Source organism: Lepisosteus oculatus, chromosome 29 (genome assembly GCF_040954835.1).
Source record: "Lepisosteus oculatus isolate fLepOcu1 chromosome 29, fLepOcu1.hap2, whole genome shotgun sequence".
Lineage (NCBI taxonomy): Eukaryota > Metazoa > Chordata > Actinopteri > Semionotiformes > Lepisosteidae > Lepisosteus > Lepisosteus oculatus.
Window position 1 is genome coordinate 4,745,277 of NC_090724.1, and position 22,640 is coordinate 4,767,916.

At 46.4% G+C, this 22,640-nt stretch overlaps 2 protein-coding genes across 2 annotated transcripts; one reads left to right on the forward strand and one right to left on the reverse strand.

Moving 5' to 3' along the window:
- The first annotated feature begins 124 nt into the window (after positions 1-124).
- Positions 125-14,901, forward strand: gtpbp3 (GTP binding protein 3, mitochondrial). Its single transcript, XM_069185878.1, has 9 exons — positions 125-480; positions 1,247-1,491; positions 1,867-1,953; positions 2,785-2,987; positions 5,420-5,492; positions 6,603-6,746; positions 9,121-9,286; positions 10,054-10,368; positions 10,710-14,901. The coding sequence occupies exons 1-9, from the start codon at positions 416-418 to the stop codon at positions 10,939-10,941; spliced, it is 1,530 nt and encodes a 509-aa protein (XP_069041979.1). The 5' UTR covers positions 125-415; the 3' UTR covers positions 10,942-14,901.
- On the reverse strand, positions 13,807-19,546 carry plvapb (plasmalemma vesicle associated protein b). The gene is made up of 6 exons (XM_015365664.2): positions 18,782-19,546; positions 18,120-18,213; positions 17,145-17,863; positions 15,777-15,840; positions 15,599-15,653; positions 13,807-14,955 (listed from the first exon to the last, which is right to left on the reverse strand). The coding sequence occupies exons 1-6, from the start codon at positions 19,166-19,168 to the stop codon at positions 14,943-14,945; spliced, it is 1,332 nt and encodes a 443-aa protein (XP_015221150.1). The 5' UTR covers positions 19,169-19,546; the 3' UTR covers positions 13,807-14,942.
- Positions 19,547-22,640: the final 3,094 nt, after the last annotated feature.

Here is a 22,640-nt window from a genome sequence, read left to right on the forward strand (position 1 = left end):
ACGTTGACCAATCCAATCCAGCAAGAATACGGATGTAGGCGAGAAACAATATTCTAGCCAATCAGAGATCGCCAAGGGGGTTGAGATCCGATTTCAACCAATTGGGTTTAAAAAGGGAGGTGCTTAAATGTCAAACAACCCACGTGTTTAACGAAGGAGAGCTTTAGAAAGTCTGCGAAAAATAGCACTTAATCGTACAAATCGTGAAATTATGAGCATTGAAAGATAACTAGTTTATGTTTTTTGTAAGTGCAACAAGAAAGAACTAGGAATTAAGATACTTTCGAAGTGCTCTTCTTCTGTAATGTTTTGTCGCTTGTGCATCGTTAAGTAGACCGACGCACAATGCAATGCTAAACGATAAACCGTCAAAGTATTTTTTTTCTAAATATCAGTAATGTTACCATGAGGGAGAATGTTCAAAATAATGCTTGGCGCTCTGTGGAGACCCTGGGAGTCCTTTATTGCAAAGGGTTTGAGGTTTGTTCGGGCTTCTTATTTTTCTATTTAACCTCGTGATTCAAAGCTAACCACCGCGTAATTTAATAAAGCAGTTCGAAGTTAAGTTTAAGTTCTTAGCCTCCACCTCCATTCACAAATAACAAAGCCTTATCAGCCTCGCTTTTTTTTTAAATGTCCTGTATGACAAAATGTTATGTTCAAAGGTGCAGTTTTAAGTAAACTGTCACTGTTAACAGATTATCCCACAAACAGGCAATCAGAAGTGCTTGTTGCGGTACTTCAGAGCTCACTGCTGGGCTAGACCGTGCAGGCTAGGGGAAACTGACGAGGTGCAGGACACTGTATACTGTATATGTGTTCGTACTGAATACCTAAGTCAGCGGTTCCCACATCTGATGCTGGAGCCCGCTGGTTTTTATTTCATCCCACCTTCATTGGATAATTTAAGTCTCAGTTGATGTAAAAAGTTGCTTTAGTTGGAATATCGGCCTTTTGTTTCCAGCCACAGGTTTGGGATTTCATCCCGTTTACAGTTCAAACGTCAACCTGTTTAAGAGCTGGTTCACATTATTATCATTGAGTCAAGGAAGGGTTTGATTGTGTAACGTTGGAATCAGCTGGAACAAAAACCAGTAGGTGTGTGGGTCACCAGCACTGGGAATGCCTGACCTGTACAGCGAGCATCACGGCCGAGAGAGGCCAGTGCTGCCCTGAGCTGCGCTCCTGCGCCCGGCCGGTATCCGTGAGAACAGCTGGACACCGTGTCCCTCTCTCCCTCGGACAGGAGCCGCGGGGGGAGGTACCTGAGCGCGATGGGCGACGCCGACACCATCTTCGCTCTGTCCTCGGGCCACGGCAGGTGTGGCGTGGCGGTGATCCGCGTCAGCGGCCCCTCCTCGTCCTCGGCCCTCTGCAGCCTGGCGGGGCCGAACCGGCGCCTCCCGGCCCCCAGGACGGCCGTCCTGCGCGACCTCACGGACCCCCGCACCAGGGAGCTGCTCGACAGGGGGCTCGTCCTGTGGTTTCCAGGTCCGTCTGATCGATACTGCCAAGACAACAGAAGATGCGCACCGTTCTCGCACCCGGTGTAGAACGTGAGGCTGCAGCCTCCAGCCTGATCCATCCTGTTTGGTGCGAACGGCGTCTCTGTCGTTGAACTAAATTAACGGTCAATTAATTACACAGCGAATAGAGCAGCCTCCCCAAAATTCTGCCCTTACATACAGTAAGCACAAGTCTTTCATAAAACAAATGGGGAAAAAAAACCACAGCTTTGGAAGTTAATGAATATTGGGAATGATTTCCACCTTCAACATTTAAAAAAAAAGTATTGATGTGTTTTAAAAAATAAGGACTGATCTGCAAGGGTTGCGATGGATCTAAAGGGACAGTGTCTTCCTTCAGGTCCTCACAGCTTCACCGGTGAAGACAGCGCAGAGCTCCATGTCCACGGGGGTCCTGCAGTCATCAGTGGGGTCCTACAAGCTCTAGGTAAGGAAAGCAGAAGAACAAGCAGCTGGACAGGGCGTCCAGCAGGGTGCCCAACGTTTCAGAGCGTTTGTCGAGCCACTCCTACCTTCACCTCTTGAGCCCTGCTGAGCACCAAGCTTGATCTCCGCACCCCACAGCTCACCCCAGCTCCCACACAGGCCCGGAGAGTTATTGACAATAGCCAGATGACTGTCTTTGAGCTCTATAAAAATCTTATGGAGAAAAAGACAAAACAGATAATAGGAGATATAGCAGAAGGGGGAGCCGCTGTTTTTGCACCACAAAATAAACGGATATGGAAACTTATTCTATATTGTATTACATTACATATTGTACAGTAGTGCTGTCAAATGAGCACTTCAGTTGCATTTACAATCCTCTAATTCTAGAGTCATATGGGTGCACTGGAGAGGATTCTAGTGAATGGTCCTGCATTCAGATAATCGATACCCGCATGCATAGTATTGAACACTCCTAGGATGCTGTTTTAAGATATTCATGCTAGAGGGCGCAGCTGGACAAACCTTCTAGCATAAATAGTTTGAGTGCACAAGTGCTGAACTGGAGAACTGTTCAGTAGTTGCACAGATAGGTGGTGTACTTTGACAGTAAAGTAGGTTGGGATGCTGAAATTCCACAAGGCAATGAGTTTCTGTGCGGGACACGTAGTCCACAGCTCTCTCATTAGTGGGATTAGTCAGTCTGGTGTTTCTTCTTGCACGTACAGCTGTGTGTCACTGCTGAATCCCTTCCAGGAAGCAGTTTGGTCTCCCACTATTAGGTCAGCTAGGTTAGTCCCGCTTTGACTCGGCCCGGCTGTGTTTTTTTCAGGCAGCCTTCCGGGCCTGCGCCCCGCAGAGGCTGGGGAGTTCACCAGGCGAGCCTTTCACGCGGGCAAGCTGGACCTGACGGAGGTGGAGGGGCTTGGGGACCTGATTCACGCGGAGACCGAGGCCCAGAGGAGGCAGGCTCTCAGGCAGATGGCGGGAGAGCTGGGCCGGCTCTACCAGACGTGGAGTCAGGAGCTCGTCAGGGTGATGCAGTGCTGACGCACAGTCTGGCCCGCTCGGCTGGCTCTGCGTTTTCCACACAAACACCGTAACCGTCTAGACTCCATGTAGTTTCATCAACTGTCTTTTGGTACCTCTCTTCCCTTTGAAATCCATCTTTCCTGAGCACCAGTTAAAGGACTAAAACTGCTCCTGTTCGGGTTGTTAAAACTGCAGCACTATTTTTATATTTCAGGTTTAGAGAGGATCGGCATTGATGAGTGCATTTCGAACCACAATGACGTACACAGTAATGTGTAAAACCTCCAATCTACATCACAAAATTGATTAAAGTTATGCACAGCACCATTTTCGTGAATTGTGATTCAGAACGAGGCAAGAAAACTTCCAGTGACACGAAGCGGCCTTATTATATTGTAAACAAGCAGGCTTGTGAATACATCCCTTTCAATCCAATAGAAATACTGCTCTCAACTTCAAGACGGCTTTGCCGCAAAAATACAACTTGCTTTTTAACTCTCTTTTTAAATCTGCATGCAGATCACATGGTAACATCTGCAGTGAAATGTCTGCTGCACCACCTGTACTTGTTCGCTTGTACATCACACTCGTTACATTAGTTACGCTTCACATCGCCATTCACACAAAGTCCTGCTCTTGCCTGTGGCAAAACCAGTGGTTTGCAGCGATTGGGTGACTATCCAGTACGTACACAAAGTTCACGATTTTTGTGCTTAATTCAGGATTTGTCAAATTTTGCAATACTGTCAATTAATTTGTTCTGTTACCGAGATTTAATAACCAGTCGGAGAATTAGGGACTTGTGTTGAGAGTTTTCTCTCTTTTTTTTGGAGCAATTAGGAGTGTAACATCCTTATTTCATAGACTGAAACCTACCAGATTCTCAAAATGAGGTTTTTCTGGCCCTGCCTCGCTGGAGGCAGCCAGGTTGGGAGCAGGAGACAGGATGTCCTGCTTCTGTGGCGATGTGTGACCCGGGAGGGGGTGAGGGGTACTGAGCGATGCCACTCTGAGCGCGGTGTTAAACTGCGTAAATGCTAACCCTCTCTGGAGATGAGATGAGGAGCTAATTCAGGTTTTCCTGAGGAAACCCCGTCCATAAAGCGCTCTATTTTTGTGAAAGTCGCTTTCCATAAATGCTGACGTTCACAGGCCCCTGGTGTGGCGCTTGAGAAAAGGCTACTTTATCAGGCCCAAACAGCCAGACCAGGACGCATCAAGTTTATTCCGGATGCAGTGTGAGACTGGCCAGGCAACAGACATGGTCAGCCCAGCGCAACTTTGATGTGCCGTTCAAGAAATTTTGGGGGGGGTTTGGGCAAAACGGAGCATCAAATCCTCAAATTTCCCTTTTCCTCTTGTTGAAATATGTAATCCTGTTTATCTGCTTTCACTATGAGTCTGCCGGTCACAGTACATGCCAGATGAAAGCTAAAGCAATATTAAAACATGCATACATCATGCATCGCAACTGTCATTGTGTGAGAGTTGTGTTCAAAATGCAGATGACTTTCCATTACCAGCCCAAAACTGTGCTTGTGAGCATATATTCCCAAGACCCACCGAGTTCTCAAAAGGTGTGCACTCAATCAGAAATGTTCATTCAGGCATTTGGCAAAAGAGTTTCCTCACAAAGTTTTTCATGTGAAAATAATTTTGCTATAGAAAAGTGCCATTGGGATCTGTGTTTTTACAGAATGGAGGGTGCCATAGAGTACAGTCCTGGCTCAGCTGGGTTTTTGTGAGTGTTAGTTCTCTGTGTCCTGTATGATCACGGAGCTGTAGAGTCTGTGGGGGTAAGGGCTGTTCAGGAAAGCTCTGTGTATAGTACATTCGCAGACAGCTCCTGCAGACACAATATAAGCAGCTTCCTTTACCCTGAATTAAAAACCAGGACTGTTTGCGTGAGATACAGGGCTCCTTGCAGACATGGGAGTAACTCACAGGGGCCATAAAAAGTCCTCAATTCTTTCCCATGTTGAAATTGTGGTTTTATGACTGTTGATCCAAGAAAGATTAGCTTGACTGCAAAATCTTTCAAAAAATCAATACTGGTTCTAAAGTTTTTGTCTTGTTTTACTTTTAACTGCACCCCCAAAAAACATACTGTGAATTGGGGAAACTTCAGTTTAAATAAGGTTTCAACGGAGAGATCCAACAATAGGTCTGGATCTACTTACCTAAAATTGAATTGGAGGTATTCTGCACCCGTAACTACTGGTAAGAAACAGAGAATGCAGTGCAGCCTTCATTAAGAGAAATTCAAATACGGAATTCTTTCAATAAAGGAGAGAGCAGTGGACTAATATGCTGGCTGTTCGCGTTTCAAAGAGCGGCTGTGAAAAGCTCTTTTAATGCACAGCGAGGGAGATGGACAAATTCAAAGCCTTTTTGTTTTCTCAGTTAACAGTGCTACTGTTTGTTTTTTTTTGTAGTGTCTTGCTCATACCGAAGCTTTCATTGACTTCAGTGAGGAGGAGATGATAGACGGTGGTGTTTTAAATGAAGGTAGGGTTTCTCAGCAGTCACTAATGGCTTCCTTCCTGTTTTTGTCTTTTTGAGAAGGAAAGGCCTTTGGAGAATAAGGACTTTCGGTCGGTTCCGATACTTTTCCAGAGCTTTATTTCTGCCTCTGTCTCCATTCTGCTTGTTGAGAGGTGTACAGTTTTAAATATCGCAGGAAAACAAAAGCTACCAGAATGAATCATCTACCCAATTATATCAAATCCCCAGCTTTAAGTGATCTCTCTAAAGATATTTCTTTTTAGAAATCCAGAAATTAAAAATTGGAAGTTCTTATTTTGGACAGCACTACGCCCCACACATGACACTAGGTCCACCGTATCCAGCCTTTAACCACTGGGTGCAGAAATACTGCTGATTCTGTGTGATGACCGCTGACGAGCTGTAAAAAAACAGACGGCCCGCAGATGAAAAGTTGGTTTCCTTACGGATGTGGGGGAGAGAGGGATTATGACGCATCTGGGCATTGGTCATCCTCAAAGTATGTCCTGCAATCAATAGACAGAGTCTCACTTTCAAGGATGCAAAGGCATTCTTTCTATTTCCTGTGTGTCATTCAGTCAAGTTGCCAGGCATTCATCACCTTATGTTAGCAGCTTTTAACTACTCATATTGTTTGGACAATAAGATGTACTATATTTTGCCAAAGTGTTAAGAACAGTGGCGACACAGTGGCGCAGTGGTTAACCTTGCAGCGCTGGGGCTCGGGGTTAGATTCCTGCCCTGGGCTTCTATCTGCATGGAGTGTGCATATTCTATTCGTGCTTGTGTGGGTGTCCTCTGCGTGCCCTTGTTCCCAAAGTGCCAAAGACATACTGGTAGGGTCATCGGCTTCTGGGGAAACTGACCCTGGTGTGTGTGCTTGTCTGGCTGCCCTGCGATGGACTAGAATCCTGTCCAGGGTGTATCCTGCCTAGCGCCCCTTTGCTTGGTAGATTCCTCTGCAACCCTGAATTGGAAGAAGTGTTAATTGCAGCTTTATGGAGCAGTGGAAGTCTTGTTTTCCATCCCTTCATGCCCGACAGCCCCCCTTCCCTTCCCAAGAGTTTAACGCTTCAGTGGTGGGATTTTTCCTGACCTGTGCCTCCATCTCAGTGGACGAGTGCGTCGCGAGGCTCGAGTCCGAGATCGCGCGGCACCTGAGGGACGGGCGTCGGGGGGAACGGCTGCGTGGCGGCGTCCATGTGGTCATCGCCGGGGAGACCAACGCGGGGAAGAGCAGTCTTCTGAACGCCCTGTGTGAGTGCCCACCCCCCGGAGCCCCGCGCGCGCAGACACTCACCCGCCGCTCGGAAGTGGACAGTAGGGCCTCAACATCCGCGAATTCCACACCCGCCGACTCGCCGAATCAGGATTCGGTCCGGCTGACTGTGTCTTCTATGGAAAAAGCCCAGAAGCCCAGCTGAAGGTGGTTAACCATACCTTTCTAATTAGACCAGGATCGTGAGACAAATCTAGCGAGTGAGTGAGCCTCTCCCTGCCCGCCGCCCAGCATCTGCATCTCAGCGTGGTCTTGTTTTAATACTGTAACAGACACTCCAGGTTCTGTGTCGGCAGAGTGAGGAATGACCATGTTTTTTTGGGGGCCAGGTGTGCTAGCCACAGAGGGAAAGAGGAAAAAGTTCAGGCTGCACGCAGAGAAAGGCTTCATGTTGTGATCACTGTTTCTTTTAGTGATCAATTTAACTTCACGCCGATGAATTATAACTTTTAATTATCATATAAGGAAGAGTTACATGTCTTTTAACCATTCATACTACATGCTATAGTACATTATGCAATGGTATAGGGGTGGACTTATAGGGGTTATTTGTGAATTTGGCTCTTTCCTATGGTTTTCCAGGAGGAACTGGGGTAAAAGGGATTCTTGTATGGCCCAGGCCTGTAGTCTGGTGTCTTGCCACCTGCCGAGTGTGGTCAGATGTGGTTTTCTCAACTGCCAGAGTCTCTCCAGGGGTTAGAACTGGGGGTCATTCCGCCAGGGATCTCTCTGGACTCTGGCAAGGGTGCCTCAACTTCAACTTCCTGCATGCCTGCCGTGCTTTCCGTGATGTCACTGCGAGTCGCCCCAGCCCTCCAGTCAGAGCTCGCTCTCCTGTAAGGCACTGCGGAGCTAATATCACATGATGGAACGTGTGGCTGTGATGGGCTGGCAGATTGGAGAAGCTAGGCTACCATCCCGATTCTCCCCTGAGCAATACAGGAGTCAGTGCTGTGAGCCAAGATTGGCAGATCTATTAGCTGTAATGAACACAGTCAGTAAATGTCCCTTGGCTGGAGTCCCTGAGCTGTTGTTTGTCACTTGATTAGATCCTTTTGTTTTCTACAAACAATAGAGCCTATTCTGCTATGTGAGAGGTACGCCCTGGACCGCACATGTAAATGCTTATCAGAAGCATTGCAACCCTGCTCTGAAAAGAGGGTGACCCTGAGGCAGCCTTCGATTCTGGTACAGAAACGAGTGGTCAATCAGGGTACGTGCCAGGGGCTGAACAGTTGAACAATATCGCTCACCCTTTCCCATTTGTCAGAAAATGCCGTGTTTTGTGTTGAATCAAACAGAAACAATTCAAAAAGTCAAAAGAATGAAAATACATAACAAGCTACTGGAATTATTTTAAAATTTTTCAAAGAAAACTAAGAAGCGGATTATTAAAATTATTGTTCGGTGCCATCAGATCAGCACAATTTACTTGGATGTATATTAGGTCTCTTGATGCCAAGAACTGGAAAGCTTTTGGATGTGATTAGACATATAGGTCTCATTCATTTTCCCACATGGAAAGACCTACAGCCTTCTGTGGCTAACCACTCAGATCTTAGCAAACACTGTAATTTGTACATCTGTGCCAATAGAGTGCCGTGCTGTCCATGTGTTACAGCACCAGCCATTCAGACGTTCTGAGAAACTGGTCTTGAGATAATGTTACACCCATAGCAAAGGAGAAGAACTTCCATTAGACTTTTATTTAACTTCATAACTCCCATCCCTAGATTTCTGAACATATTTCATTTCTCAAAAATGGTTTGTAAAGTGACAATTCACAAACCTAAAATAAAATTGCCATTACTTGTAAAAGCTTTTGATTTGTTCCAGAGGTCTAGAACATCACCCACATTACCTGTTTTTACCCTAACAGAGCCCCGAATCATCAAAGTAAGAACTGTTGCTTGTTCATGATAATTACCATATTTACATTAGTGCGGTAGTTAATTAAATAGACTTAATAAAAAGTGTAAAAATTCTAATGCAGGCGCATTGGTGATCTGTGTTGTTGGAGGTCAGGGTGTCATTTACTGTTTGGCTACAAAGGATGTAACTTCTTTGCAGTGAAAATCTTTTTATAACTGCGACGGACAGGTGGGGAAAGTGGTTATAGCAAACATTCATAAACCGGGTGTCTGTAAATCGAGAGACAGGTGTATGCAGTTTCTATGTGGGGACGCCTTGTAGTTTCAAGATGTAGATGAGCAGAGACCTGAAAAGCGTGTTTGTTTGTTTTTCAGGACTCTGCTCAAACTGTTTAATCTGATTGTCGTGTCCGGTGAGATTTTTCTATCTGTTGCGTGTACTGAGAGTACAGCATGTCACCCCTGCTTTCTGTGGCCCCAGGTCAGAGGCCAGTGGCCATCGTGTCCCCGGTCCCCGGGACGACCCGGGACATTGTGGAGACCCCCCTGGACATCGGGGGCTTCCCCATCTTACTGAGCGACACGGCCGGCCTGAGGGACACGCCCGACAGTGTGGAGAGAGAGGGGGTCCGGCGAGCCAGGGAGAGGTGAGAGGGGTGAGATGGGCCCCAGGCGGGGGTGAGAGGAGGAAGTGCCCCAAGGAGGAGTGAGACAGGTGAGACATGCCCTAGATAGGGGTGAGACGGGCGCCCTCGCAGAGCTGTTCAACTGTGGAAGCAGGCAAGGGCTTACTGTAGGTCAGTTCGGTGTGTGGTCATCCTCCCATTACAGCTCAAAGACCAGGGCCAAAGCCCAGCACCTCAGCGTTCATTGTAAAACCCCACTGCTTTGCACAGACTATCAAGTTCTCAAACTGTTGACTACATCCACAGTCTGAAAACAGTTTTATGGACTTCGAGAAACGTTCATAAGTGGTCAGGTAGTGCGTTCCCATGACAAAAAGTGTGCAATACTATAGCTGAGGGCCCAAGAAATTTGACTCATAAGACGGGCAGTCGAGAGGAGCCGGGCGGATGAGCTGAATGTTATTTCCTTCAGCGTCTAATGGCAGCGCAGACCTTGTCCCAGATGGGTTGCGCCTTGAGAGAACACAAGGCGTTTTGGGGGATGGAGTCCAGCAAAGCCAGGAAGCAGTTTGGCCAACAGCCGCCCCGCCAGAGCGCAGCAGTTCGAGAAAGCGCTGATCTCTAATGGCTTTACCATGTTGTCACGGGGGCCGGCGAGGCTGCCGAGGGAGATGAAGGAAGTGCAATCAGCCCAGCGGTGCGAGCGGAGCAGGAGGAAAGAGACAGAAGGGGCCTAGTTTGTTGCCCGAGGCAGGAAGGAGGTAATAAGAGCGCGTTCCTGTACTCAGGGTGGAGCAGGCCGACCTGACACTGGCTGTGCTGGATGTGACCGAGCTGCCCCGGGACACCAGGAGCTCACCCAGCTTCCTGACCGGCTACCTGAGGGATGTGCTGAACGCTGGCCAGGATCCGGGGTCCGGCCTGGGACGCTGCCTGCTGGTCCTCAACAAAACTGACCTGCTGACGGGAGAGCAGGTGGACGGCCTCAGAGGGGTCCTCAGCCCGCGGCCCGAGGGGCTGCCCCCCGTCTGCCTGCTGTCCTGCCGAACCGGAGACGGGCTGGGGGACTTTCTGGGAGTCCTGCAGGAGCAAGTGGAAACCATGTGAGTCTTTGTTGAATACAGCTCAGTTACCAGTGAGTCAAGCGTCCTTTCTATGTAAATGTGACAGCCTTCGGAAACCCAGAACGCCTTCTATTCAGGAATAAGATGGCAAATCCAACACTGAGATTGTGTGCGTATACTGTAACTGATCATCATAAGAGAAATGATCTAGAAATAGAAAGGAAAGACGACTGATAATGCAATACAGCTTGCTGAACCTTGCAGTTTCAATTTATGAATCCATCTGAATGTCCCCATCTGTGTTGAAGTGCTGAATTCTCCCTTTGTGTGGAACAGCACAGGAATATGGGTCCCTCTCTTGTGCTCTATGCGTACTGCAGGTGTGGAAACCCTTTAGCAGGAGCCCCCAGTTTGACCCAGGCTCGGCATCGCTCTCACCTGCAGCAGTGCTGCCAGGGCCTGGCGCAGTACCGCTGGTACCGGGAGAGGGACCTGGCACTGGCGGCAGAGGGGCTGCGTCTGGCCCTCACCAGCCTGGGCAGGATCACCGGCAGGGTGGGAGCAGAGGAGATCCTCGACGTCATCTTCCGGGACTTCTGCATCGGCAAATAGGCATCCAGACGCTTGGAATCCTCGTGGATCAGCTTGGCAGGAGCAGCCAGCGGCTGAGGGGAGGAGGGAGTCACTGCAGTCAGTTACAGGCACAGGGACTTGTTATTGACGGCAAACCCCTGTCCACACAAGTGTTAGACAGAACAGGAGAGGCGGGTCTGTCCGGTGTGGTTTCTGACAGCTACAGCAACATGACTGGGTTAATTGTCATGTTAATTGTCAGTCTCCCACACCCCTTTGTGTAAAGATATACCTCCGACTCTCTGTCTGATGAGCTCGTGTGTGTAAGCAGTCTCTCCAAGCCGAAGAAAAGCTGGAAAGCATTGGATCAAATGAAAGTAAAAATACCACAACTGTTTGCCCGTTAAAGCCTTGGCTACTTTGCTGCAAAACAAGAGCAATTATACATAAACATGCATCCCAGAAATCATCAACACCTGGTGTCAAGCTACTTTGGCCACAAAACAAAGAAACAATGCATCAGCTGCTTTTTACGCCGAGCATCTTACTCAGGAATGTGCAGGAAGACTTGTAACGGTGACCTTAGGCGTCTTTGTTTCACTGTGTCTGGCATTGATTAAGTATCTGCTTCCTTGAACGTGTCACACTTGCCACCCCCATCGTAAAAGCAGCCCCTTCTACAGAGCCCCGTAACACCCCTCTCAACACTGTGGTTTCCAGCTTTCCTCTGTTCACAGCGCGTTTTTCACCTTCTGGGTAATTAATTGGCTGATCCAGTAGCAGCTGCTGTTTTTCCTCCAAACTGTTTATAGCAATGTCCAAAATCTCCATGATTAGTGCAGTATTTTTCCTCTGTAGAAAGACTGTTTATCTTCTAAACCATCTGAAATATCCAGTTCCAGCAGTCAGATTAATCATCACGTATCTTGCGGTTGTGTATTCAGTCTTCAGGCAGTGAGATTTATCTGAATTTGAAGGTTGTTTGAAAAGGCACAATTGTTTTGAGGGTTATCAAACTTATGTGCAAGCAGGAAACTGGGGACATGGCTGAATTTGGTCTATATTGAGATAAAACCCCTTTTAGGTGAGGTGGTTGATTTCCGAAGCATGATTCATGTTGTGGGTTTAAGCAGTAACCCTAAGCCTGGGTGGTGGGGACTGTGTGAGCTCTTCTGATTGTGTTTTGCAATGGCCCTTTGGTGCTGCCAGACCTGTTGATGAGGGCAGCGCTCAGTGGAAAAAAACACGTTGTTAAACAAAGGATATCCTGAGAACAGGAGAGGAGCCTCCTTCACCTGACTGAGACGTTCATCACTAGGCGCCCAGCTCCGTGTGGGAAGTTTGTCTCCCTCCCCCTTGTCGGGATCTTCGTGTTCTTTTCCAAGAGGAGAAAAGGGAGAGAAAGCAATCTGTAATGAAATACACCTACCTCTTTCTTCCCTCAGCAAGGATCCACTGGAAGAACCGCACAAGGCATCCCATCCCTTACATTCCCAAATCAGGCCGCCCTCTCTGGCAAACGAAGCCTGTGGGCCACTCTTCCTTCTTCGCCGGTCTCCCATGACCCTTTCGGTTTCCTCGCTCCGTTAATGTAACTGCTACTCTGATTGTCCTTTAATTTTCTGGGTTAGACATTGGGAGGGGATAAAAGTTCGCCCTCACTTTCTTGCCATAGTGATCACTCACAGCGACAGCAGTTTGAGTGGTAAGGTTATAGTAACTGAGGACGTCGGTGCCAACAGGCATCCCAAGAACATAATTAACCTGTGCAAGGATGGTTTCTGATTAAGGGCAGCAGTGTGGCATAGTGGTTAGCATTGCTGTCTTGCAGCATTGAGGCTCTGGGTTCAGTTTTAGATCTGGGGTGCTATCTGCTTGGAGTTTGTACTCTTTGTTCAACCCATGTTTGTGTAGGTTTCCTCTAGGTGCTCAGGTGTCCTCCCACAGTCCAAAGAGATATTGGTACTGTAGGTTAATAAGCTTCTGTTAAGATTGGCCCTTATGTGTGTGTTTGTGTCTGCCCTGTGATGGACTGGCGTCCAGCCTCGGGTGTACCCTCCCTTGGGCCCATTGCACGCTGGGATAGACTCCAGCTCCCCCTGCGACCCTGAACTGGAAGAAGCGGTTTGGAAACCGCTTGGGTTTCCGATGGCTACAAGTAAGCCAGCGAAGGAACAGGCCTGAGGAAGGTATCTTTTGAGCCCGCTTAAATCAAACTCTGAAAAAAAACTCCCAGGGTACACGGTGAGGAGGAAGTAAACAGCAAAGTTAACATTTCAGGAGGGGGTGGGTGGCAGTGTGATGGGGAGGGGTTTTTTCCCCTCCGCTCGCAATTCTAAAGGAAATTCGTAAGGTGGCCACATCTATTTTCAAGAAGCACGCAATCAGATGCGTGTTCAACGATTGTCAAGAAGCCACTGTCGCCAGCTGGGTCTGTGCATTGTATATGGACAGCTTGTTCACAGCTGAAGTGGCGGGACATCCGTGTTCGGAATGCCATGGGAAGTATTGTTTTCCTCTGTAAACACCGGAGTTTGAGGGCCTCCCTCCCATCCTTATCGCTTGGCTCCCCGACAGGCCAGCTGGTTAACATAAACATTTGTGTCCTGATTGAGATATTAACAAACCAGAACTTACGAAGGCTTGAGCTTGCTGGGTTTTTAGGCCGGGAGGCGTTACAATTAAAACACATCCTGGGATGTGGAAGAAAGGTGTGGAGATTTTAATCAAGACGTGTAGAATCCTATCCAGTTCCATCAGGAATCTCGGGACACTGTGTTGAAAATGTGAAACGCCAACTGCAACTTAGGGTGCTGTAATCTGAAATCCAAGTCGACCGACCTCTTTGTCCCGAGACATTTTTAACATAAACCACATCTGTTTTTTTAATTAGACATTTATTTAGATATAAGCAGTTTTTATAGCCCATCGCATTAAATGCAGTGGTACAATGCAACCAAACCCAGCTATTTTGAAGAAAGGAATAATGATTGAATGAATTAGTGCAAATAGCTATTTTGTTGTCAAACATCATGTCAAAAAGTAAAATAACAGTACATCGCTGTTTTCACTGTTCATTAAACTAGTGATAGAGGAGAGGTTTTAATCAATTACAAACTATTATAAAACAGGAATTTACATTGGGAAAATGTACATATATGCTAACATACACAACAGTACCCCTTCATTATTTTAACTTTCTAAGGAAAGCAGTTTTTACCATTTGAATAAGCTTTCAAATACTGAAGCCCAAAAAGTTCTACATTGAATTCTAGTGTTAGTTAATATCACACAAACTTTTCTGGACGCTGGAGTGCATTAGGAAAGCAGGCCGAGACTGCCCAAGCCCAGCTCAGTCCCCTACACACCACTGACTTGGTTTCCGGCCCTCGTGAAGCACAGATGGAGACAAGATGTGGGGCTGGTTGAGGGATGATATCACTTGTCACTCCTGGGTCTTTAGTGACTGTCCTATTTTGCGAGTTCCAGCACTGAGCTGTAAGTGATTAATAATTATTGGGAGGCATCAATGGAGAAAACTCAGGTCAGGGTAGTTTAACTCCAGTTCTGGAGGACTGGTGCATCTACAGGTTTCATCCCAACTCTGCACTTAATGGCGTCAATCTGATGTTAGTGACGTGATTAGACTGATTAACAGATTTCTCCCAGCTCTTTGGGTTCTGGTGCTTTAAAGAGACATGCAGCTGCACCAGTCTTTCAGTACTGTTGGATCACCCTGCTCCAGGATGGTTAAAGAGCAAAAGCTTTTCCACCAGATTGTTCATAAAGTGATGAAACTGCTTGGAGGTGGAGACCAAGACCACGTTGTGTGAGTGGTGGACTTGGACACACAGCAATCAGAATGTCCCTGATGATAAAGGCTTGTATTTACAGAAGACTCTCAGTGCAAACAAGAAATGCTGAATTCTCGTTCTGCGTTATTTTTCTTTGAATAAAAAGGTTAAAAGAAAAAAAAATGCGTAAAGCCTGAAGCCCCGACACTGGAGTCCTTTTCTTTCTTCAGTCGGTAGATGACAGCCTTAACCAGACACACTGGGGAAAAAAAAACAAAGAAACAACCCAAGCATTTAGAATTGCTGGCAGCTCTTCGAGAGCGATTCATTCAAACAGCTCTGAAAAAAGGTTTGCATTTAACAGAGTTAAATGTGATGCTTCTCTAATGTAAGATGATGTAATCCCTCTGCTGCAGCATAAGTTCTTCTGTGACACTGAGAAGTGTCCCAGCTTGTCAGAATGGTTTCTAGGCTTGTTATTCCTGCAAAGTAATCAAGTCTGTGGGCTGGTATTCAAGGCCAGCATTGGCACTGATCTAAGACTCCCTCATTCGAAACCCTTTCAGATAATTCAAGAACGATGCCACGTGGGTCTGTTATAAATAAGCGGCCACTGAAAGGTATGGTATATCTTCTATTTAAATTCCTGTTCAGGTTCTCGCAGTCTGGCCTGCCAAAAATGAGTTCCTTTTGTTCAGCTGCCTCAACAGATCCCAGCTTTTCCATCTTGTCAGTCGTGAAGCTGAGCTTCTCATGCAGAATGGCGCCAGCTCTTGTCAAAATGTAAAATCCAATCATCGGGCTATCGATCAGAGTTCAAAGCCCAACCAGCCTGCTCAATCTAAATACTCCCGCCCCCAGCCCTCTCTCCATAACTGAGTTAATTAAAGTGCGTTACTCACCTAGAGCCTTTGTCTGCAAACTGCTGCAGCTCCTGCAGATTCTTTTGAAGGTCAACTGGGGGGAAAAGCCAGGACAGGATCAGGGACCAAGCTGATCTGAGAGCATGATATTAGGAATCAAGAATCACACTTAGTGCATATAACCTCTCTGACGAGAGTACAGCAGACGATGGCTTACCCTGGAACTTCTGGTAGGAGTTATCAGGCAGTTTATAACCAGGATATGGAGGTACTGGCTGAGGCTAAAAAAGAAAGAAAGAGCTATTGCTTTGAAAAAGACACACCGATCTAGAATTGCAGAAAGCAAAAGACCGAATTTTAGACATCAAAAAAGGAACATTTGCAGGGGGGGTACAGTGCCACAGTGGTTTGCATTGCTGCCTTGCAGCGCTGGGGCTACAAATTCAATTCCAGACCTGGGGTGCTATCTGCATGGAGTTTGTGAATTCTCCCTGTGTTCATGTGGGTTTCCTCTGGGTGCTCCAGTTTCTTCCCAAAGACTTGTTGGTAGGTTAATTGGTTTCTAGGAAAACTGGCCCTAGATATGCATGTCTTCGTGTCTGTGTGTGTCCTGTGATGGACTGGTGTCCTGTCCAGGGTGTATCCCACCTTGTGCCCATTGCTGGCCGGGATAGACTCCGGCTTCCCCGGAGATCCCGTGTTGGAAAAAGGGGTTATAAATGGATGGATAAGTGGGACACTTGGCCCAGAGTACATTCATGCGGCTTCATGATCTCAGAACTTCATATGATTGCTTTGATGTTCCAAGGGAGTCAACATCCTGAACGGACTTAGCATTGTTAACCTGATTTTTACTGATGTGGCCGCTCAACACATAGAGCATCATATATACTGTAGCTTTTAAAATGCGTATATTCCACGTCGTACTGAAGCCTTACATAATTCCAGTCTAAAAAAAATGAAATGTCGGTTTGAAAATCACTACACTAAAACCAAAAACACGAATCACAACACTGATGACGCTTAGGATGATTAAGGCAAGGAATAACTCTGATCTCATTTTAATTAAGACACTCGCACTATAAACCATGTACTGCATCAGTGAGAAGATGTCATGTGAATAAGACGTTGCTGTGCATGTAAATTACCGTTGTCAAAGACAGACATAAAAAGGGCTTGACAATCAGATGAGATAATTGGTCAACAGACATCACTTTGTCTATTCTCTAGTGAGTAAGGTATGTTTTAGTTTGCTTGTTTGCCTCGTTACAACACTTTGTTACAGCTGGGAAGATAGGTTTGCCATTGCAAACCCGGGAATGGGTGTGTGGATGTATCCTTGGGGATTCAGGATCCTGTCTTGCCTAGAGCTCAGAACGGCAGTGTCTCAAGAGGCCGACGCCTCACTTCAAAGTGGGGAGACTGTCGACAAGAATTTTAAAAAGCCCGAGCGCACTCACGCAGGAGAGAGACTGTCCAGCTGAGGTCAGCGCAGAAAGAGATTGGGGTTTTCCGGCAGCCGAAGGCCGGGGACCGGCACACTGGTGCGGGAGAGTTTCAGTGCTCCAGCGCCTGTCTCACTTACCCTGGGGATGCAGCCAGCCAGGGAGACGTTGAGGCTCTGCACCTTGTTGTTCAGCCTGGCGATTTCCAGGTCCTTCAGCTTGAGCGTCTGTCCCTGGAGCTCCCTTTCCCCCCTCAGGCGGGCCTGCTCCTTCAGCATGCGCTCCACCTCGTTGTCGTGCCTGGCCTGCAGCTCCTGGACCCTCCTGCCGTGCTCCAGGAGGAGGGCGCTGCGGTTGGCACTGCACTCCCCGAAGTCGCTGCGCAGCCGGGCGTTTTCCGCGGTCAACCGGCTGCTCTCGCTCTGGATCCGGGAGACGTCCTCCCCGACTCTGTCCAGGTACGCCTGGAACTTGTTCTCGATGTCCCTGGACAGGCCGGAGCAGTTGGAGCGGATCCGGTTCAGCTGCTCCTGCTGCTTGTCGCAGGTGAGAGCGAAGGAGAGGGCCTGGGGGTTCAGGCTGTTGATCTTCTGCAGGAAGGTGTTGGTCACCTCGCGGATGCCTGTCAGCGACTGCACAAAGTCCTCCTTGCACTTCTTCTTGAACATCTCCAGCTCCTTCTGCATGTCGGTCTTCTCGCGCCGCAGGTTGATGGTCTCCTGGCGCAGAAGATCCTTCTCCTTCTTGGTGCTGTCCAGGTCGTTCTTGACGGCCTGCATCGAGATGGTGAAGTTGGTCTTCACCACGTCGAGCGTGTTTTTCAGATAGTCCCTCTCTCTTGTGAGGGCGTATTTCTCCGCTGGGAAGAAAAAAAAAAACACGCACATCATATCGTGAAAGAAAAATAAATCGCTTTTTCCGTAGACAGCTGGCCAGAACAAAGTTAAGACACCTTTGTATCAGTCACTTCGGTCTCCTGGTATCTGCTTTTATGTTCTGATGTCGTTAGAAGGACATCATGTCTTTAAATGATTTGTCTATCTTATCTGAGGATTTAAAAACATGGTAGTTCAGCATTAAACTTAGTAAAGCAGAGATTATCTTAATTATATTACCGTCATAAGGTCTACCCAGAGAGGGGGTCTGTGGTTGGCACCGAGCAGTAGAGATAGACTGAGTATCCAGTTTTCTCTGAGCTTCACAAGCCGTCTGTAAACAAGAGCACACGACAAGGGACTCAGCGTTTTTTAATGTAGTCGCTTGTTTTACATTTCTCCTTGTTTCAAAACTCTAGTTCCAGACCTGACTCTACTGAGTGCTACAGCTGAATAGGGATACACTCATTAATTCAAAAGCACTGAAAACATTCACTTTGGCCTTTGTTTAGGTTATTTAATGTGCAACTAACACACTGCTTTATAGATGCTGAAATGTTATTTTTGAGTTTTGACCAGACAAAGGTTTGCTGCAGTTTCTGTGCTGAAGCCTGACAATTGTTCATGTTGAAGTCTCCAACTAAAACCTGTTCTGCACATTTACAGTAGGTTCTTGCAAAGCAGATTCAGTTTTATCATGCTTGCTTGATGGGAAGCATTTAATCAAGCAATAATTTTGAAAAACGTCTGCCAAATTCTGCATCTTGAATTCCCATTATTATAAGTCTTTCAGAGGTATTTGGACAAGTTATCCTGAAATATATGAAGAAAATGGGGCTTTACAGTAAGTACAAACAAAATGACAGAGAAGATAAAAGCTGAAACAATTAGTAAAAACTTACTAATCTCTGGTTCAGAGTCTTGATCGATATGGCGCTGTTGTTGGCTATGTATCGAGCTCTTCTCAGCTCCAGCTCCTTGTGATTGTTGTTGGTCATGCTCACGTTCAGCTGCAGGGTGAGGTTGTGGCTCCTCTTCTTCTGTGCCAGGTTGTCCACACTGAGCCGCTCCAGGTTGTGTTCCAGGTCCTCCACCCTCAGCTCCTCCGCGGTCTTGTGTGGCTTGCCGTAGACCATGAACAGCACCAGCCCGACGATGATGAGCGACTGGACCAGGGAGGAGAAGAACAGGATGATCTTCATGTAGTAGCTGCAGCTCCTGCTCTTCGCCTTGTGGATGTCCTTAGCCTCCAGGCCGAACTTCGCTCTGGAGTAGCTGCTGTCGTACATGACTGCTGGGCTGATTCAACCAGTTTCCTCAGAAACAGCTGCCTGCGGGTTTCCACAGGTCCCACAGGTCGAGCGTCTGTCCCCACCTTGTGCAACTGCGTGTGCTCAAGTGACCAAGAGCCCCTCTCTCGCCAATGCAATATCCTGCCCCCAGGACCCGTGAGACTCGCTGCTGCCCAGAGACTGGAGTCAGTAAACAATACTCGCCGTCCCAGGTCGGCGATGTTTATGAACGGCAGTCCACACTTCCCCTCTGTGACGTCTTCCTGGACCTCCCTGCTGTCACCGTTTCAGGGGTTATCACAACACCGCACACACTCAGCCCAGAGGCGCAATTTACTATCTCTCCTGACAGCCACTTCAGCGACCGATCTGGAGATGTTGTGCTCCAGGAAAAGAGAGTTTTTAAAGAAGAGGGAGGTGGGAGGGGTGGTGGGGAGCGGGGTTGGTGGAAATATATTTTTCATAGCCTGTGCCGGATTTGAATTTTCTTCCCTCCTTTTAGGTGGAGAATACGCAGAATCACGGCAAACCTAATTGAGGGTTTAAAAAAAAACACAGTCCTCACTCAGAAGTAAAGACACTCTTGGTTTACAGCATTCGAGCCCACTCAAAATCACTCGGCAAGACGAGAACAAAAGTTAAGAGGATTCTGTGATATTCAGAATCATCTAATGTCTTTCTGACCATTGTAGGTCTATCTGTGCCAGGTAAGATGATCTGAAGACTCTCCTATTTTTAACATCTATAAACTCCCCTGACAGTCAGGGCAGCCTAGGAAACCTGTGAATCTAAATATTTTTGGGCTACCATGATGTTGCAAAAAAAGATAAAACTAGAATGGAGTTGCTAATGAAGTGTAATTTAAACGAGTTAGAACTGTAAGTTAGTTTTCTTTAGAAGTGTCTTCTTGCAAAAGGTAATGGAAACTATTCTTTTCATTGTTTCTATTGGTTCTTTACCAGTTCGATGTGTCAGCTTCTCTCGAACTCATACAAGCCTGTGAAGGCATGGAAACTTGTTTGCTTCAAACTTCCTTTATATATTTGCCCTTATTTCCATAAATATATTTGAATAAGATGAACCAAGTGTATGTGCTAAACTGGTGTCCGTTTGTAAGTTATTACAGAATAGAAAGGCATTGCCTCGGAGATGAAGCATAGTGTCCTGGGATCACCTTCATATTTAGCAGTTTAGTACTGGGGGATTAGAGACAATTTTGGAGCTCCGCTTTCTCAGCATAAAGACCAGCTCTCCCGAAATTCCTCAGCCACTGGAAGGGGCCAAGGACCTGCCAGTGGGATGCAAAACAAGGAATCCTGACAACTGGGTGTGATATGATGCAGGTGGGAGCAGTGCATTGATGATGGAGGCGAGTCCCCTATGCCTGTGAAGCACTTTGAGGGGGATGTCCAGAAAAGCACGATAGAAGTGTAAGGATATTATATACTGTGGTGACATACAGGAAAGAAAGCTCTTCAGTTACGAAGAGTAAGGTATTACCTCTGCATTACTTAAAAGGATCACCAACTGAAATGCTTCTTGCAGACACCGATAACAGAATACTGACCTATCTAGAGAGCGGGTGCGCTGAGGACGAGACCAATTTCCCTAAAAAGCCGAGATTCCCCACTGCGGTTTGGGATAACTAAAGCCTTTTCCTGCACACAATCGGGAGATGTAAAGCGAAAGGAAAACAAAAGAACACGGCAGTAATTTCGGACAGACGACGACAGATATTCCCACCAGTAAGTCTGAACCAGCAGCAGCGTGTGATCTCGGCTGGTATTGTCTGCTGGTGACATTTTGGGCTGTTCATCCTGCCAGGGAGTGGTGTGAAACAGGAGGTTAATGAAATGCAGGGGTTTCCTGCCAGCTATTGTCTCTGTGCCAAACTGTCTTCACAGGAAAGAGTATTTCATGGAGGGTTTTTTTTTTAAGTGGCGATGTCGAGTAACCTTTAAGACAGATCTCGGAAATACTTCAAAACAAAAGCAGGAAATATTTTCTTTTCATGCGAAGACATGGGGTAAAAAGATCAAGATAAACACCCAGTGCAAGTATATTTAAAGTGGATGCTATCAACTTGTTATCTGTATGTCGCTAAAGTGCTTTGGTTAACTTTTCTTTACGCACTTTATACTCCGATATAAACAACAATGGAAACAAAGGCAGCTATGGCAATATTGTATATTGGAAATATTCAAAGCCTTAATTGGCTTCATCCTTTGCTACTCATATTCAAGAAAAAGACCCTTTCATCACCTTGAAGCAATGTGGTAAAGGCTAAAGAACCCAAATCTCTCTAGTCTTGAACAGAGGAGGCTGAGGGAATTTAATACAATTACTCAAAATCTTGAAACACATTTGCAAAATCAGTTAGGAGGACTAAGGGTAAAATAAAGGCCCAAGGACAAAAGCTGAAATTGCATTTAGGATTGAAAACAGGAGTCAAGACCTTATGCAAAGTGTTGGAGATCGTTAAAAAAAAGGCAATCCATTAACTACAAACAAATAAGCATTAAAAGCTTTTCATTTGTAATAATTTTCCAATTCTCAAAACATCGTGATCCATTTAATTTTTTCACTCTAACTTTAACAGATGCAGTGGTCCCCAGCGTTGGTATTGGTGGAACCATTCCAGTGAAGTCAATCACAGGACATATTTTAAAGCTTAATTTCAACTCTGAGAAAGTCAAATGGGATTTGTAATTGGTACCAACCCTGTACCAATATGTGAGTTTCACTGCTGCCCTCCTTTAGGTGTGTTGCCCAAAATGTAGCCAATTGGACCTCTGCAGAAGGAAAAAACTGCTTATTTTGTGAGGGTTTACAATGCATTCCCACCCTCATCGATTGAATGCCTAAATAGAAAAAAGGTTAAGCAAGTTGAGGCAGGTCTTGAAAATACTGCATTCGGAAGCTGTTGGATACTGTATTTCTGAAAACCTGGATTGCAGCAAAAAGTTAATCAGAAGCCTGAAGTAAGGAGCTGGTCAGTGAGAGTCAGTAAGTAGCTCTAGGGATTCAGAAATCAGCTGGAATGAAAACCAGCTGATACAGCGGTTCCTGAAACAGTGTGCACCCTGAAGGCTTGCTCATGTTGTGGTCAATGTTACAAAGCCAAGCTGAAACAAACTGTAGGTATGTGCTGGCACCTTGTGTTTACAAAAGGGATTACAACAAACATTTTAATTGAACTGCAGTGATTTGACCGGATGATTCAATCAAGTAAATGCATTTCATTAAGCAGCTTATTGCAGTGAGGATCACTCTATTCAGAGTCCTGGGTGGAGTGGGTGCCAGACTGAGAGCACATTGATCTCTCCACGGCTTCCAGAAAGCAATGAAGGGCAAAATGCATTTATGACATAAAAAAAAAATTAAATCGATACAGAGGGTTTTTTTTTTATTTTTTAATTGTAAATGTTCCCTTTCCTATTTAAAATGAGCAAAAAGCACATCAAGCAGA